Genomic DNA, 15,000 nt, shown 5'->3' with positions numbered 1-15,000 from the left:
TAATAATAATAATAATAATAATAATAATAATAATGATAATAAATAATAATAATGATGATAATGATAACAAAAATAATAATACTAACAGTAGTAAAGAAGTAATAACCATAATGATAATGAAACTAGTAATATCAATTATAATTATAACAATAATAATGATAATATAATGATGATAGAAAAATGATGATATTGATAATATTATTAATAATCATGATGATTACTAGTATTAAATTTATCATCATCATTTTTGTTATTATCATTGTGAGTATTATTATCCTTATCATTATTGTTACCATAATATTTTATCATCTTTTTATATTATCGTTGTTATTAGTCTCATCAATATCATTAATATTATTATTAAAATCATTATCAATATTATTATTGTTATAAGTATTATTATTATTATCAATTTTTATCAACATCATCATCCTTATCATCATTATCACTATCACTACTATCATCACCCCATTATCAATATATTTTCTACCATTGCTATTTTTTTTACAGGAATGATAATAATATTGGAACACATGATAATAATTCGTTGGAAAATTAGTGTTTAGCAACTCACGCACGAGTTGCTGTTTGGGAATTACGTCCGAGATAAAATGTCAATCTCTTGTCCTTAAAATGCCATACTTATGTTAAGAAAAATAACTTATCTTTTTGTTATTTTTTGGGTAGTTATAATCCGAATGTTCTTGTTCTTGTTCTGGTTATTATCATGAATATCATTTTCGTTTTCATTATTATCTTTGGAGTGTTGTTATTTTTTGTATTTGTTATTTTTCTCAACATCGTCAGCATTGTAGTTGTCAAGTTATTTTTATTAGTTATGTTATTATGAGTATTATTCATTATGAATATCCTTATCCTTTTTCTCCTCCTTCTCTGCCTTCTCTCTCTCCTCCTCCTTCTCTTTCTTCTTTACCATCTTTCTCTCCTCATCCTTCTCTTTCTTCTCTCTCCTCCTTCTCCTCCTTCTCTACCTTCTTTCTCTCCTCCTCCTTCTCTTTCTTTTCCTCCATTTCTTCTCTCTCCTCCTCCTCCTTCTTCTTCTTCTTCTCCGCTTCACCTCCTTCTCTTCATCTTCCTTCACCTCCTCCCTTTCTCATATAACCTCCTCTTCTTCTGTCTCAACCTCCTCCTTCCTTCCTTTATACTCTCTCGTCCCCTTCCTCCTTCTATACATCCTCCTCCTCTTCTATATTCCATCTCCTACTTCTCTAATCTCTCCCCTTCTTCCTCCTCCTCCTCTCCAACTTCTCCTCCTTCCCTATTTTCTCTTTCTCTACCCTCTCGCCCTCCTGCTCCTTCTGTCCTTCTTCCTCCTCCCCATCCCTGCTTCCCCTCCACCTCTTCCCCATCCTCTACACCTCCTCCTCCCCATCCTCCTCCACCTCCTCCCCATCCTCCTCCACCTCAACCCCTCCCACTCATCCTCATTTTCCACCCATCTTCCCTCCTCCCCATCCACCCCCACCTCATTTTCCACCCCCACCTCATTTTCCACCTTTTGAAACCCCCAAGGAACTTTCCAGCAGGACTGGCCTCCCTCGAACCAAGATGGCGCGGCACCACCCAGCTGTCAACGTCGCCACGATCACTGAAGAGGATGTGGTCGAAGAGGAGATAGGGGAGGATGGCATGGTGAGTTTCGGTTTGTTTGTTTGTTTGTTGGGAGGAGGGAAAGGGAGGGAATGGGAGGGGGAGGTAGGGGGGAGGGAGGTAGGCGGAGGGAATGGGAAGGGGTAGGGGGGAGGGAGGGAAAGGGAGGGGGTAGGGGGAGGGAATGGGAGGGGGTAGGGGGGAGGGAGGGAAAGGGAGGGAATGGGAGGGGGTAGGGGGTAGGGGGAGGTAGGGGAGGTAGGCGGAGGGAATGGGAGGGGGTAGGGGGAGGGAGGTAGGGAAAGGGAGGGAATGGGAAGGAGGGAGGTAGAGGGAGGGAATGGGAGGGAGGGAGGTAGAGGGAGGGAATGGGAGGGGGGTAGGGGGTAGGGGGAGGGAATGGGAGGGGGTAGGGGGAGGGAGGTAGGGAAAGGGAGGGAATGGGAAGGAGGGAGGTAGAGGGAGGGAGGTAGAGGGAGGGAGGTAGAGGGAGGGAATGGGAGGGAGGGAGGTAGAGGGAGGTAGGTAGAGGGAGGGAATGGGAGGGAGCGAGGTAGGGGGAGAGGGAAAGGGAGGGAGGTAGGGAGAGAGAGGGACGGAGGGAAAGAGGGAGATAATGAGTGTGCGTGTGTGTGTGTGTGTGTGTGTGTGTGTGTGTGTGTGTGTGTGTGTGTGTGTGTGTGTGTGTGTGTGTGTGTGTGTGTGTGTGTGTGTGTGTGTGCGTGTGTGTGTGTGTGAGAGAGAGCGAGAGAGAGAAGAAAGAAAGAAAGAGAGAGAGAGAAGTTAAGGAGTTAAGTTAAAGTGAGATAAAGTTAAAAATAGAGAAGAAGAAAAACACAATAACCATGGACCATAAAACATAGACAACCAAAATAAGATAAAAAAGAATAAATAAACAAGATAAAAAGAGAGGAAAAGAATCTAATTAAAGAGCTATGATACTTTTTTCAGGTGGAAGTGGTCGCAGTCCGTGAGAGGCAAAGACCGGAAGAAGACAGGTAGGCCTATCTTCGGTGGAAATTAATATTTAAGGAAAATGATTTTTGTGAAAGAGATATTTATCAGTTAAATTTTTAGTTGGTTTTGTGTATGGATTTTATTGATGTGGTAATTTCACGAACGGTGTACTTGGGAGAGAGAGAGAGAGAGAGAGAGAGAGAGGGAGGGAGGGAGGGAAGGAGGGAGGGAGGGAGGGAGGGAGGGAGGGAGGGAGGGAGGGAGGGAGGGAGGGAGAGAGAGAGAGAGAGAGAGAGAGAGAGAGAGAGAGAGAGAGAGAGAGAGAGAGAGAGAGAGAGAGAGAGAGAGAGGAGGAGGGAGGGAAGGAGAGAAGAGAGAGAGAGAGAGAGAGAGAGAGAGAGAGAGAGAGAGAGAGAGAGAGAGAGAGAGAGAGAGAGAGAGAGAGAGAGAGAGAAAGAAAGAGAAAGAGAAAGAGAAAGAGAAAGAGAGAGAGAGCGCAAAAGAAAAAGATAAATAGAGAGAAAGGAAGTTAGAAAAAAAACGACAAAGAAAAGGAAAAAAAAGCACTGAATCCCCTCATGCCCGATCTCCCTGCAGGAGGAAATCCCACGACCTTCCCGACGGCGGCGCAGCAGGAGGCGCAGACGAAGGGAACGAGAGGCGGTCCAGCGTGGTGATCCTCGACCGCCCCAACAGCCTGGTGGAGAAGGAGGTGGACGACGCCTCCGTCAACAGCTCCCTCCTGAGCGCCCTGGTTCTCGCCTCCGCCTCCGCCTCTTCCTCCTCCAGTTCCTCCTTGAGACGCTCCTCCTCCACCTCCTCCGTCTGCTCCACCACCTCGGATAAGCAGAGCTCGAGTCCCACGTCGAAGAGGACGGCCTCCAGGACGGCTGGGAGGGCCATGGGGTACACGGTAAGGGGGGGATAGGGTTGTTTCTCTCTCTTGCTCTCTCTCTGGCTCTCATTCGCGCCCTCTCTCTGGCTCTCATTCGCGCTCTCTCTCTCTCTCTCTTTCTGGCTCTCATTCTCTCTCTCTCTCTCTCTCTCTCTCTCTCTCTCTCTCTCTCTCTCTCTCTCTCTCTCTCTCTCTCTCTCTCTCTCCTCGAAGCTAACAACTTCACCCGAATAAGTTGTCATACAGCTCATGACGTCACAGTCAATAGTTGTCATACACTGTATTTTGGAAGTACTTTTGTGTTTTAATGCCTGTCATATTATACCGTAATCCATAAATATCAAAATTAGATTCCTCAACTATCCCATGCGTTTTATATTATTTTGTACTCACATTTTCAATGAAAAATACTTCTTACATCTGTAGGTTGCGAATGCACAAGCCACCTTTTCGTAAATTTGACGGTTATGTTGTCAAAGTGTTCAGTGCTCGTTTAGGAATTGGAGTTTGTTTGTTGTCACACTAGCGCTTTTTCCGTCATTTTGCACATTTTTCTGAAATAGTGTCTATTTTCGAGAGAATTGTCGATTTTTTCAGTCAGACGCAAATGATCGTTTCCTTTTGAAAACCTTTCCGGCAACTTTTTCAGCCAAGATTAGTCAAATCAAGAGCTATATTCGAGAATGTTTGCATTTATAGTAGATAAACTAAATTGTAACATGAAAAAAAATATGAAAATAAATTCTATATATAGACTGAAAACCTTTCCGGTAACTTTTTCAGCCAAGATTAGTCAAATCAAGAGCTATATTCGAGAATGTTTGCATTTATAGTAAATAAACTTAATTGTAACACGAAAAAAATATGAAAATAAATTCTATATATATTCAATAAAACAACAGATTAGGAAATAAGAAATTTATCATTTACTGAAATTAATGAAATTTGTTTTAAGCGCTCGCAAGATTGTTTACATCCGTGAGAGCAGTCGCGCCGTTCCCGTTTCGGTATCGTCATGGATCGAGCTTTTTCCTTTCTGGACACGCCGTTCGGAGGAATTTCTCATCGGTGGTAGTCAGAATCGTTGCCTCTGGGATGTCAGCGATGGCAGGTATACAGAGAATGAATTGAAAAGGAAAGAAATACAATGATATCGCCGTTCTTTCAAACCGTGTGACTGTGCGCCTCAAAAAAATGACAATTTATGAAATATTGACAAAAAAATGACGGAAAAAATGCTAGCGTAACAGTACCTTTGATGGAACTGTAACGATCTCAGGGTTAACGCCACATTCCAGTGATTCCCAACCTTTACAACGTGGAAGAGCCCTTGTAACCCCAGTAATATATAGTACAGTGCATATTATACACTGTACTGACGGGCGCTTACGAGTGGGTTGGTGTCCGGAAAGTGTCTGTGAGGTGTTGTTGAGTGGGAATTATTAATTGGGAATTAAGATCACTGCCATTTTGTGGTGGGAAGCGTTGTCATATTCAGCGAAGTACAATAAAAGTGTTCCAGGTGCAAAAACCGTGTTCCCCAACCGCCCATCCTTTCCCCAAAAGGTTAACCCAATTTGCATCTGAAATGTACAGAATATTGTAATGGGCGAATCAGTCGTGTAGGAAATGAAGTGATTAGGAAGGGGCCAGTTTTTTTTTTTTTTTTTTTTTTTTTTTTTTTACAACGATTGGGAGGGGGTTAGGAGAGGGTTTTGGTTCATATGGCGATCTTTGTGGTATTTTTTTTTTGCGTATTGGATAAGGTTCGTTCGCGTCTAATCTCCCGCGAGCGAATTTTGGTTCGGATTTTTCAACTTTCCACTTCGATTTACTTTGCAAAGTACTGGATATTGACGAATTCGTGCACATCCCCATAAAAAAGGCGATTTCGACACAATCCTTTAAGGATACCGAGTCTATAAGTGTGACGTCTTATTGTAAACATTTCCTGCACAGATTAAGTAAAATCAACACTACTTAACATGCTTAAATATTATCCATATCATCATGAACATTAACTGTTATTACCACCCATACCCATACGGTAATTAACACCTAACGATTTCTACCAATTAACCCCTTAATACCCCCCTCCCCCCTTTCCAGATGAACCTCTCGGGCAAGTTCGTCACGGAATTGACCTTGTTTGACCCCAGCGAAGGCCCGGTCAGGACTTCCCACATCAACCTGGGCGTTTTCTTGGCCACCGACCAGGCCATGGGTGACCACTCCATCTACAAGGTGTCCCCCGTTTCACCCTTGGCTATGCTCAAAATTAAGTAAGTTTGTGAAAGGGATTTGTTTTTTTATTAAATTTTTGTTTATGATTATTTTTTTTGTATATTTCGTTTTTTTCTTTAATTCAAGTGCTCTAGTGTTTTTATCATTATGATTGGCAATACAATTTTCATTGCTATTGTTATTATTATCATATATTATTATTGTTATTACGATGATTATCAAGATGGTCACTTATAATCGTTAGTGTTACCATTACCATTGTTAATACCATTATGGCCGTTGTTTTTTATCATTATCATTTTATCAAACTTCATAATTAATCTTCATTCTTTTTCCCCTCCTCCCCCCTTCCCTCTTTGCCCCTCCTCCCCCTTTCCCCCTCCCCCCCTCCTTCGCCCTTTACCCATTCCACCATCCTCTCACGTCACCCCTCTTCCCCCTTCACCCCTCCTTCCCCTTTCCCCCCTCCTTCCCCTTTCCTCCCTCCTTCCCCTTTCCCCCCCTCCTCCCCCTTTCCCCCCCTCCTCCCCCTTCCCCTTCCCCCACTCCTTCGCCCTTTACCCACTCCACCATCCTTTCACTTCACCCCTCTTCCCCCTTCACCCCTCCTTCCCCTTTCCCCCTCCTTCCCCTTCCCCCCTTCCTTCACCCTTTACCCATTCCACCATCCTCTCACTTCACCCCTCTTCCCCCTTCACCCCTCCTTCCCCTTTCCCCCCTCCTTCCCCTTTCCGCCTTCTCCCCCCCCCCCCAGGACGCAAGACAGACTGGTCCGCCTCAACGACGTCTCCGTGGAGGGCTGGTCTCACAGCAGCGTCGTCGACTTCGTCAGGAACCTTACCCTGGCCGATAACGTTACCTCTCCGCCCTCACCTACTGCCTCTACGGACGCCTGCACGCCCACGCCCACGACGAAAGGAGGAAGAGGAAGAGGGAGAATAGGAGGAGGAGGAGGAGGAGGGGGAGGAGGAGCAGCAGCAGCGTTAGGAGGGAAATTGGCAAACGACCCGGGGGTGCTTGTGCCATTCTGCCTGGTAAGATTTTGGGAAAGAGAAAAGTAATTCATTATTTTTATTATTTTTTATATTATTTTAATTTCCGTCGATAATATGATAATAATAATAATAATGATAGTAATAATAATATTAATGATAATAATAGTAGTACATTATTTTTAGACTTGTCTTATGCGTACGGCAGCCGTGTCCCATTTCTCATATGCGTATGTACACTTGGCATATGCGTATATAAACGTTATTTCCGGGTAATAGGCACGACCTTAACCTCACCTAATTGACAGTGCTATTACGGGAAAGGCTAGATCAGTAGCAACTCGAGGAGGTGTCGTGGCGTGTGTTTTGATGATTGTTCAGTGAAAATATAACCGTTAAAACGATTATTTTACATCCTTTTTGAAAACTGAAGAGACCAAAATGATCGACGGTATTCGCAAGGCATCCGTAACTTTTGTGACGTCATCAAAATAAACCCCATGTGCTTTTTCTCCAAAATGGAATCAGACGCCATGACACCTCAACGGGTTGCTACTGATCTGCTGCTGATCGTTATCCCCTCCCCCACCCTTCCTTCGTAGAATGATAATAATAATAATAATGATAGTAATAATAATATTAATGATAATGAGAAACTTAAATTTTTATTACTATTCTGTATAACATTTTTTCTTTATTACTATTCCGTATATAAATCATCTTTTATCGTTATCTCGCGTTCGGTGTTTTATTTATCGTTATCAACCCTTCGTATTTGTGTTTGATAATTATCTCTTTATACTAATCCTCCCTTTATTACTCGAATTACCCCCCCCCCCCCTCGCCCGCTGCTTTTAGCTTTATCTATTTTTATTTATTTATTTATTTATTTATTTATCAATTTTTATTTATTTATTTATTTTTAGATTTATCCTTAGTCTCCCTTCACTGCCTAAATTATCGTGATGGTGAAATTGTGTCTAAATTGTCGCTGTGAATGATAAACAAGAAAGTATCGTTATTGTTATTACTTATCTATGGTTGAGTTATTATTTTTCATCGTTTTCGCTCATCCATGATTAGATTATCCTTCGTATCTCTTTATCGTTATCTTTCTTGCATAATCTTATCATCTTTTATCTGTTTATCACCCCCTCCCCCCTCCATGATTTAATAATCAATTTTATATATTTATATTTCATTCAGCAATCTTTTTCATTTATCGTTAACTCCACCTCCACAATTAGCATATCATTCCAATCTCTTTATTGTTATCATTTATCAGCGATTGCAGTATCCCTCTCTCATCTCTCTCCCCCCCCCCCCCCCCGCAGGAGTACCGCAGGGCCGGGAAGATGGTTCGCTCCACCGACGAGGCGCCCACCAGTAAGCGCGTCGAGGCCTCGCTCAGAGTCAGACGTAAAAGTGAGTATACGCACACACGCACACGCACACGGACACGGACACACGCACACGGACACGGACACGGACACACGCACACGGACACGGACACGCACACGCACACGCACACGCACACGGACACGCACACGCACACGCACACGGACACGCACACGCACACGCACACGCACACGCACACGCACACGCACACGCACACGCACACGCACACGCACACGCACACGCACACACACACACACACACACACACACACACACACACACACACACACACACACACACACACACACACACACACACACACATATAAGAAAGTGCCTTAGATGGCCCGATTTTATACCCAGAGATATGATGAAAATACTAATAATATTTGATAATAGTAATAGTGTAAATAGTAATGATTATTATTAGAATAATTATATTGAGGATAAGAAGGATCATAATGATAACGACAATATTGATAATGATAATAAAAATAGCAACAGTGATAAAATTATAATAACTGTGATTGTAACACTAATAGTAAGAACAACGACAACAATAACAACACAAAACCAGCTACACAAACCAAAAACAACATGAACAACCTTCATAAATACAACATAACTAACCGCCTTCTCTCCCCCCCCCCCATCTACATCGCTAAAAGGAGCCACAGTGGATTCAGTCAAGGAATCCGAAGTCAGAGTCAGGCATGATAGCGAACACGTCATGAGGCTGAGACTGAAACATGACCTTCCTCTCTATGTCAAGGTCACCACGAGGTCAAACGGGGTCATGAACTTAGGGACAGGGGAGACGGATGCACATGACGAAACGGGTAAGTGGGAGATAAGAGATAAGATATAATAAAGAAGATAATTAATGAAATCAAAGATAGTAGGTTGGTGAAAACAATATATTTTTTTCTTTTTTTTTCTCTCTCAATGGGAATGGTGAGATGCAACAAATAGATAAACGAATGAAATAAGTATAAGAAGGTGGTGTTTTTTTTATTTTTCTACTTTTTTATTTATTTATTCTTTATTTTCTATTGTTATTTTTTTTAGACGGGATAAGGGAAAGCTAAAAAAAATAAGTTAGAAAGATTAAATAAAAGATAAGTCTGTGAGAACTTTTTGTGAGATAAAATATTAAAGGAAGAAGTGAAGTAAAAGGAATAAAAGGTTAATGAGAACCGAAATATTAATTTGTTTTATATCAGATTGTGTGAGAAGAAAGAGAAAAAGTAAGATTAAAAAAAATGAAATAAAAGTTTAGGTTTTAGACTAGATTGGAAAGTAAGAAAGATGAAATTTTATTTCATTTTTAAATTTTATTTAATTATTTTATTTTTTTTATTTTTTTGTAAGATAAGGAGCGTGGGAGATAGAGATAAGAGATAATATAAAGGAAGAAGAAACTTTTTTTTTAGAATATAAAGAAAAGATAAAGATACAGGTGAGAGGAAGGAGATAAGATAATGATAAGAAAAAAGTGTGAGACTTAAAAGATATTTTTTATTTATCTATTGGTAGATAGCTTAGAGGAAGAAGAAGACGAAACTATTTAAAAGGACGAAAGTGAAGGAGAGAGAAGATAATAAAATAAATAACTAATACAATACAAATAGAATTATGGAGATAAGAAAAACGAAGATTAAAAACAAAACAGAAACAAAAGAACATGGAATTAAGAGAAGATGAAAACAATCTAAAATAGGTAGATAGATAGGAAAAGGGAAACAGAGAGAAAATAAAAAAAGGAAGAAAGGATAAACATAAGGAGGAATGAAGAAATGGACAAAGAATCAGGAAGAAAACAAAAGGGTAATGAAGATAGATATGTAAGTGACAAACGAAGAAGAAAGAGAGAGAGAGAGGGAATAGAAAAAAACAGATTAATACAATTTCTAAAATTCATTGTATATTAGTTGACTTAAAAACCCACAACTTTCAGTATGCTTCATATTCCATTGACTTTGTCTTGTAACCTAAATGCATCACGCTCTATTTTATCATCTTTCTTCTAATATCCTTTACAATTATCTGATCTTCGCATTTTCATCAAGCCCTCATTCTGTTATCACATTCTCTTTATTTCTGTTTCATGCTTCGTTATCACACTCTTTCTTTATTTCTGTGCTTCATACTTCGTTATCACACTCTTTTCTTTCTGTGCTTCATATTCAGTTATTAGTTTTTCTTTATTTATGTGGTTCATTTGCTCAGTTATCACATTCTCTTTTATTTCTGTGCTTCATGCTTCGTTATCACACTCTTTCTTTATTTCTGTGCTTCATACTCCGTTATTACTTTCTCTTTATTTATGTGTTTCATTTGCTCAGTTATCACATTCTATTTTATTTTTGTGCTTCATGCTTCGTTATTTCACTCTCTCCTTATTTTCTGTGCCTCTCACTGCTTATCCCACTGTCTTCGATTATGCTTCACACAGCCATTATTTTGTTCTTTATCTTCCATTATCATTCATTATCATTTCATTATCCTCCGTCTCCTGTTACGCTCCACACTCGTTTTATTATCATATTTTGTCCTTTCTGTTCCGGTAGAAATCCCATTCTCTATTTCACCATAGACTGCAGTCCTCACTCGTTAATATAAGTGGTGTATATTAATACAAGTACTGAATGCAATTCGAGACAGTGTCAGCTGATAAAGTGGGAGAGAGAGAGAGAGGCAGAAAGAGAGAGGCAGGAAGAGAGAGGCAGAAAGAGAGAGGCAGAAAGAGAGAGAGAGAGAGAGAGAGAGAGAGAGAGAGGCAGAAAGAAAGAGAGAGAGAGAGAGAAACAGAAAGACAAATCGGAGTGCTCCAGTCTGGTGAAGTTGCCAGTTTTTCCCATTTCCTGAAATATGAAGCGCTATAGGTAGGCCTACCAGTCTTCCAAGTAGATATATATTGCATTTTTCATTATCGTTAAAATAGAAGCTAACATGGGACAAACTATGCGTACTAGAACATACTTCTTTTCTTCACTTCTTACTAATTTCATACAAAACTCACAGAGGGTTCTTGTGACATCAGTCTGTAATTTCAGCAAACTGTATTATTAGGAATACATAATATGGCTGCTACCTTATATGGGCCCTGATGTTGATCAGTATGGCTAACACGCTGTCTACATCACCCTAATGATAACTAAAGCACCACAAAACGACTTTAAATGTTTAAGTACTTAAAGGAACGTAAACTTTATCTAGGCTGAAACTGGAGCAGAATATAGCATAATTATCATTCGTTATATGGCGATGTTAAAGAGCACGTTTGCGGTAAGATTAATAAAACTGTGATCAGGTTAGTATGAAGTCTGGGATCATACTGTTTTAGACTGTTGAGGGAATAAAATGAGCAATGTGTTAAAAAGTCTGAATACGTTTTATGGACTTTTTATTTTAATGTTATATCGATATGTCCCTTCTTTATTATTGTTTTGCTATCATATTCTATGGGTTGAAAGGTACACATCAATGTCTACTGTGTGATGTGTCCTTTGTAAAAGTTTGTATACAGAATGAGCATAGAAAAGAAAAGCGTAGTTTTGGAAAGGGATGAGCGTAGAAGAAAAGAAAAGCGTATTGCAAAGGGGAGGGACTTTTATAATTATAAGGATTATTATTTTGATTGTATTAGATAAAAAAGGAGAAGTTTTACACCAGTATATAAATTAATAAATAAAGTAAAACGTGCACCTATATCTCGGTGAGTTACACCTAGGCTTATCATGTTAAATTACATTACACTGAATACGTTTACATACCTGATTTGTATATGCTACATTTATATGCTTCTATATTATTATTTTTTCGGATCGTATATTGTTATATTTGCTAACATTATAATCCCGAGTTTGTTTAAGATATATTGATTGATTTGTTCACGGTAAATCAACTTTTTAAATTCACGTTAAATCAAAATTCATCACATTATTTTCATCCGTGTTGCAATTTTTTCTTCTGCCAACCGAAATACAACCCTATTAGACCTTAATCCTGAACCGTAGATAAATATATTTAATTAATGATATATATTATATATAATAGATGTAATATATATCATTAATAAATGCACAAAATCTGATTCATTTTCTCTCTTCCAGTCTGCTTCACGCTACACCTGTTCAAAGCCTCCCCTCCCTATGCTGAAGGAGGGCAGGTCGTGGTGCTGGAGACAGGCAATGCTGCGGGGCTGGTCTATGCCAACTCTCCTGCGAGCATTGGTGTTCTGGTGAGATCTCTTGTTCTTGTCGGTGTTGGGTTGTTGGTCTGGTGGGAGGGGGTCGGTTTGCTTGCTGTTGTTAATTTTGTTGTTCTTGTTGTTGTTATTTTTTTTACGTGTTTTGTTGTTGTTGATACTGTTGTTGGTATTGTTATGATTAGGGGTAGTGGTAAATAGTATTAGGGGTATTATTATTATTATGATGATGATGATGATGATGATGATGATGATGATGATGATGATGATGGTGATGGTGATGGTGATGGTGATGGTGATGGTGATGGTGATGGTGATGGTGATGGTGATGGTGATGGTGATGGTGATGGTGATGGTGATGGTGATGGTGATGATGATGATGATGGTTGATGATGATTGATGATTGATGATGATGATTGATTAACATTGGTTGATGATGATGATGATAATGATGATGATGATGATGATTGATTGACACTGCTTGATGATGATGATGATGGATTGATGATTATGATTATGATTATGATGATGACGATAGCATCATCATCATCATTATTATTGTCATTTTCTTCATTATCATCATCACATCATTACAATTATTACTCTCACTACCATTCCCATACCCATCATCATTTTCATAAATATTATCAGTATCATCAATAACAAACAATAAATCTCGTTATGATTATTAGCTGTTGTCGCTTTTATTACTATGACCATTACTAGATTTCCCTAGAAAAATACTGCGCTGGTATTTCACACAAATCTAACAAACGATAGACTGATTTTGGGATTTGTCCATATTAAATAAGGAGTGGTAGACTCTCTCTAAAGTACCAGTTCTTGATGAAGTACAGTCAGATAAAAATCATGTTGCGAGTGAAACCTCAAATTTGTCATAGTCTGAGTATTATAGGTTACGTTGTATGTATGTGTGTGTATATATTTGTCTTCTTCTTCTTCGTCTTCTTTCCTTTTCTTTTCTTTTTCCTTTTCTTTTCCTTTTTTTCTGTATCCCTTTTTTCTTCTTTTCTTTCCTCTTTTTTTTTCTTTTTTTTCCTTTTTTTTTCCTTTTCTTTTTTTCTTCTTCTTTTCTTTTTCCTTTTCTTTTTTTATTTTTCCTTTTTCTTTTCTTTTTCATTTTCCTTTTTATGTCTTTTTCTTTTTCCTTTCATTTAGGAAATAAAACAAGACATCAAAATCCAACATTGCTATAGTGTTTTGTTTTAATGATTCTTTTTGTCATTTTTTTAACTGACGACAAAAAACAAAACAAAAACAGAAAGGTATAAAACGAGTAATATATTTTTTCCATTTGCGGATTTTCCTTCGTTAATTCCTAATGCATGAATAGGAAGGAAATGTAATACCCACGAAGAGAGGAGAAACATAAAATTCATTCATATTTTTCCTATTATTACACCTACACTCCTAACGAACTGCCATTAATAATGATCCTTTCTTTTGAGAGAAAAAAACATTTATCCTACCCATAGTTCTATAACGATAAGTTTTATGCATCTAATTTTTATATTTCATTATTATTTTATTATCATTATTTTTGTTGTTATTGTTATCGTTGCTGCTGCTGCTGTTTTTGTTTGTTGTTATCATTATTATTATTGTTATTACCTTAATATTATCATAATCATTAATATTACTAATGCTACTATTCCTGCTATCACCATCACTGTTTAGAAGCGAAGCCTTAGATCCATCCGCCTTTTCCTTCATTGTGAAAACGTCATGTTCTCTATCTAATACCCATGCCTTTGTTTACCCTTTCGCAGCAGGGCACGACGGTCCCTGTTGCGGCACACACACAGGTCGACATCAAGTTCTTCCTGCTGCACGGGGTGGTGGGCAGTCCCTTCGTGTCTCTGAGAAACCTGCTAACTGGTGAGGATCTGAGTTGGGTGTCTGCTGGGAGAAAGGTTGACTCCTTTTGCTTGTAGAAATTACTGTGTTTAAAAGGTATTGTGCTAATCATGCTTGTAGAAATAAGGTATTGTGTTTAAAAGGTACTGTGCTAATCATGCTTGTAGAAATAAGGTATTGTGTTTAAAAGGTATTGTGCTAATCATGCTTGTAGAAATAAGGTATTGTGTTTAAGAGGTATTGTGCTAATCAGAATGATGCAGTGGAAGTACATTTTTTCACTGTGAAGGAAATATTATTGTTTGAAGTGTATCATATTAGTACAAACATAAAAAGGTATCATGTAATAATTCATTTTATAGAAACTGCAAGATCGTGCGACTCTATAGAAGATCTTTTTTATATCAAATGCATAAAATTACTTATATGCATACACATTAATTCCTTAGTGCTCTCTCGGGGTTATCAATAGTAAGCGGGATTGAGCCCTAGCCAATGAGAGTATTTCCTTGTCCTTAAAATCAGCCTTTTTAAGAAGTTTATGAAAGCGTTAGAAAGAAGAAAAATATATTAGAAATAGAGAGATGAAATAAGTACATGATAACGGCTTGTGTGTGGTTTTAAATATACAATTATTTTATTCCTTGGTTTACGGATTTGCCGCACTTGTTTTCCACATTTTCGGAAAGGAAAATAATTGAGAAATCTTTATTTTTTTCCCGCCGCACCTAATTCGATGCGATTTGATTCCGATGTGAACAAAATTTATTATCCAGAGCTGATGAAGTTAAATGATTCTGATGTCCTACAGAGGATT

The 15,000-nt window shown here is 38.8% G+C and overlaps 1 protein-coding gene across 5 annotated transcripts in view; it reads left to right on the top strand.

The window, feature by feature from the left end:
* LOC113809227 (uncharacterized) overlaps nt 1-15,000 on the top strand; it is a 21,227-nt gene that overhangs the window by 4,918 nt on the left and 1,309 nt on the right. Inside the window, exons 2-10 of one of the 5 annotated variants that reach the window (XM_027360756.2) lie at nt 1,534-1,653; nt 2,563-2,609; nt 3,166-3,481; nt 5,573-5,745; nt 6,462-6,741; nt 8,034-8,124; nt 8,764-8,934; nt 12,211-12,338; nt 14,096-14,204. In XM_027360756.2, the coding sequence (XP_027216557.2) occupies nt 1,570-1,653; nt 2,563-2,609; nt 3,166-3,481; nt 5,573-5,745; nt 6,462-6,741; nt 8,034-8,124; nt 8,764-8,934; nt 12,211-12,338; nt 14,096-14,204 (1,399 nt within the window). In that variant the 5' untranslated portion in view covers nt 1,534-1,569. The remainder of the gene's footprint in view (nt 1-1,533; nt 1,654-2,562; nt 2,610-3,165; nt 3,482-5,572; nt 5,746-6,461; nt 6,742-8,033; nt 8,125-8,763; nt 8,935-12,210; nt 12,339-14,095; nt 14,205-15,000) is intronic. The other 4 variants (XM_027360757.2, XM_027360759.2, XM_027360758.2 and 1 more) reach the window with 4 other exon arrangements.

Source organism: Penaeus vannamei, chromosome 41 (genome assembly GCF_042767895.1).
Source record: "Penaeus vannamei isolate JL-2024 chromosome 41, ASM4276789v1, whole genome shotgun sequence".
Classification (NCBI taxonomy): Eukaryota; Metazoa; Arthropoda; class Malacostraca; order Decapoda; family Penaeidae; genus Penaeus; species Penaeus vannamei.
Note: the sequence above shows the minus strand (reverse complement) of the source record. Positions and strands in the feature narration are given on the sequence as shown.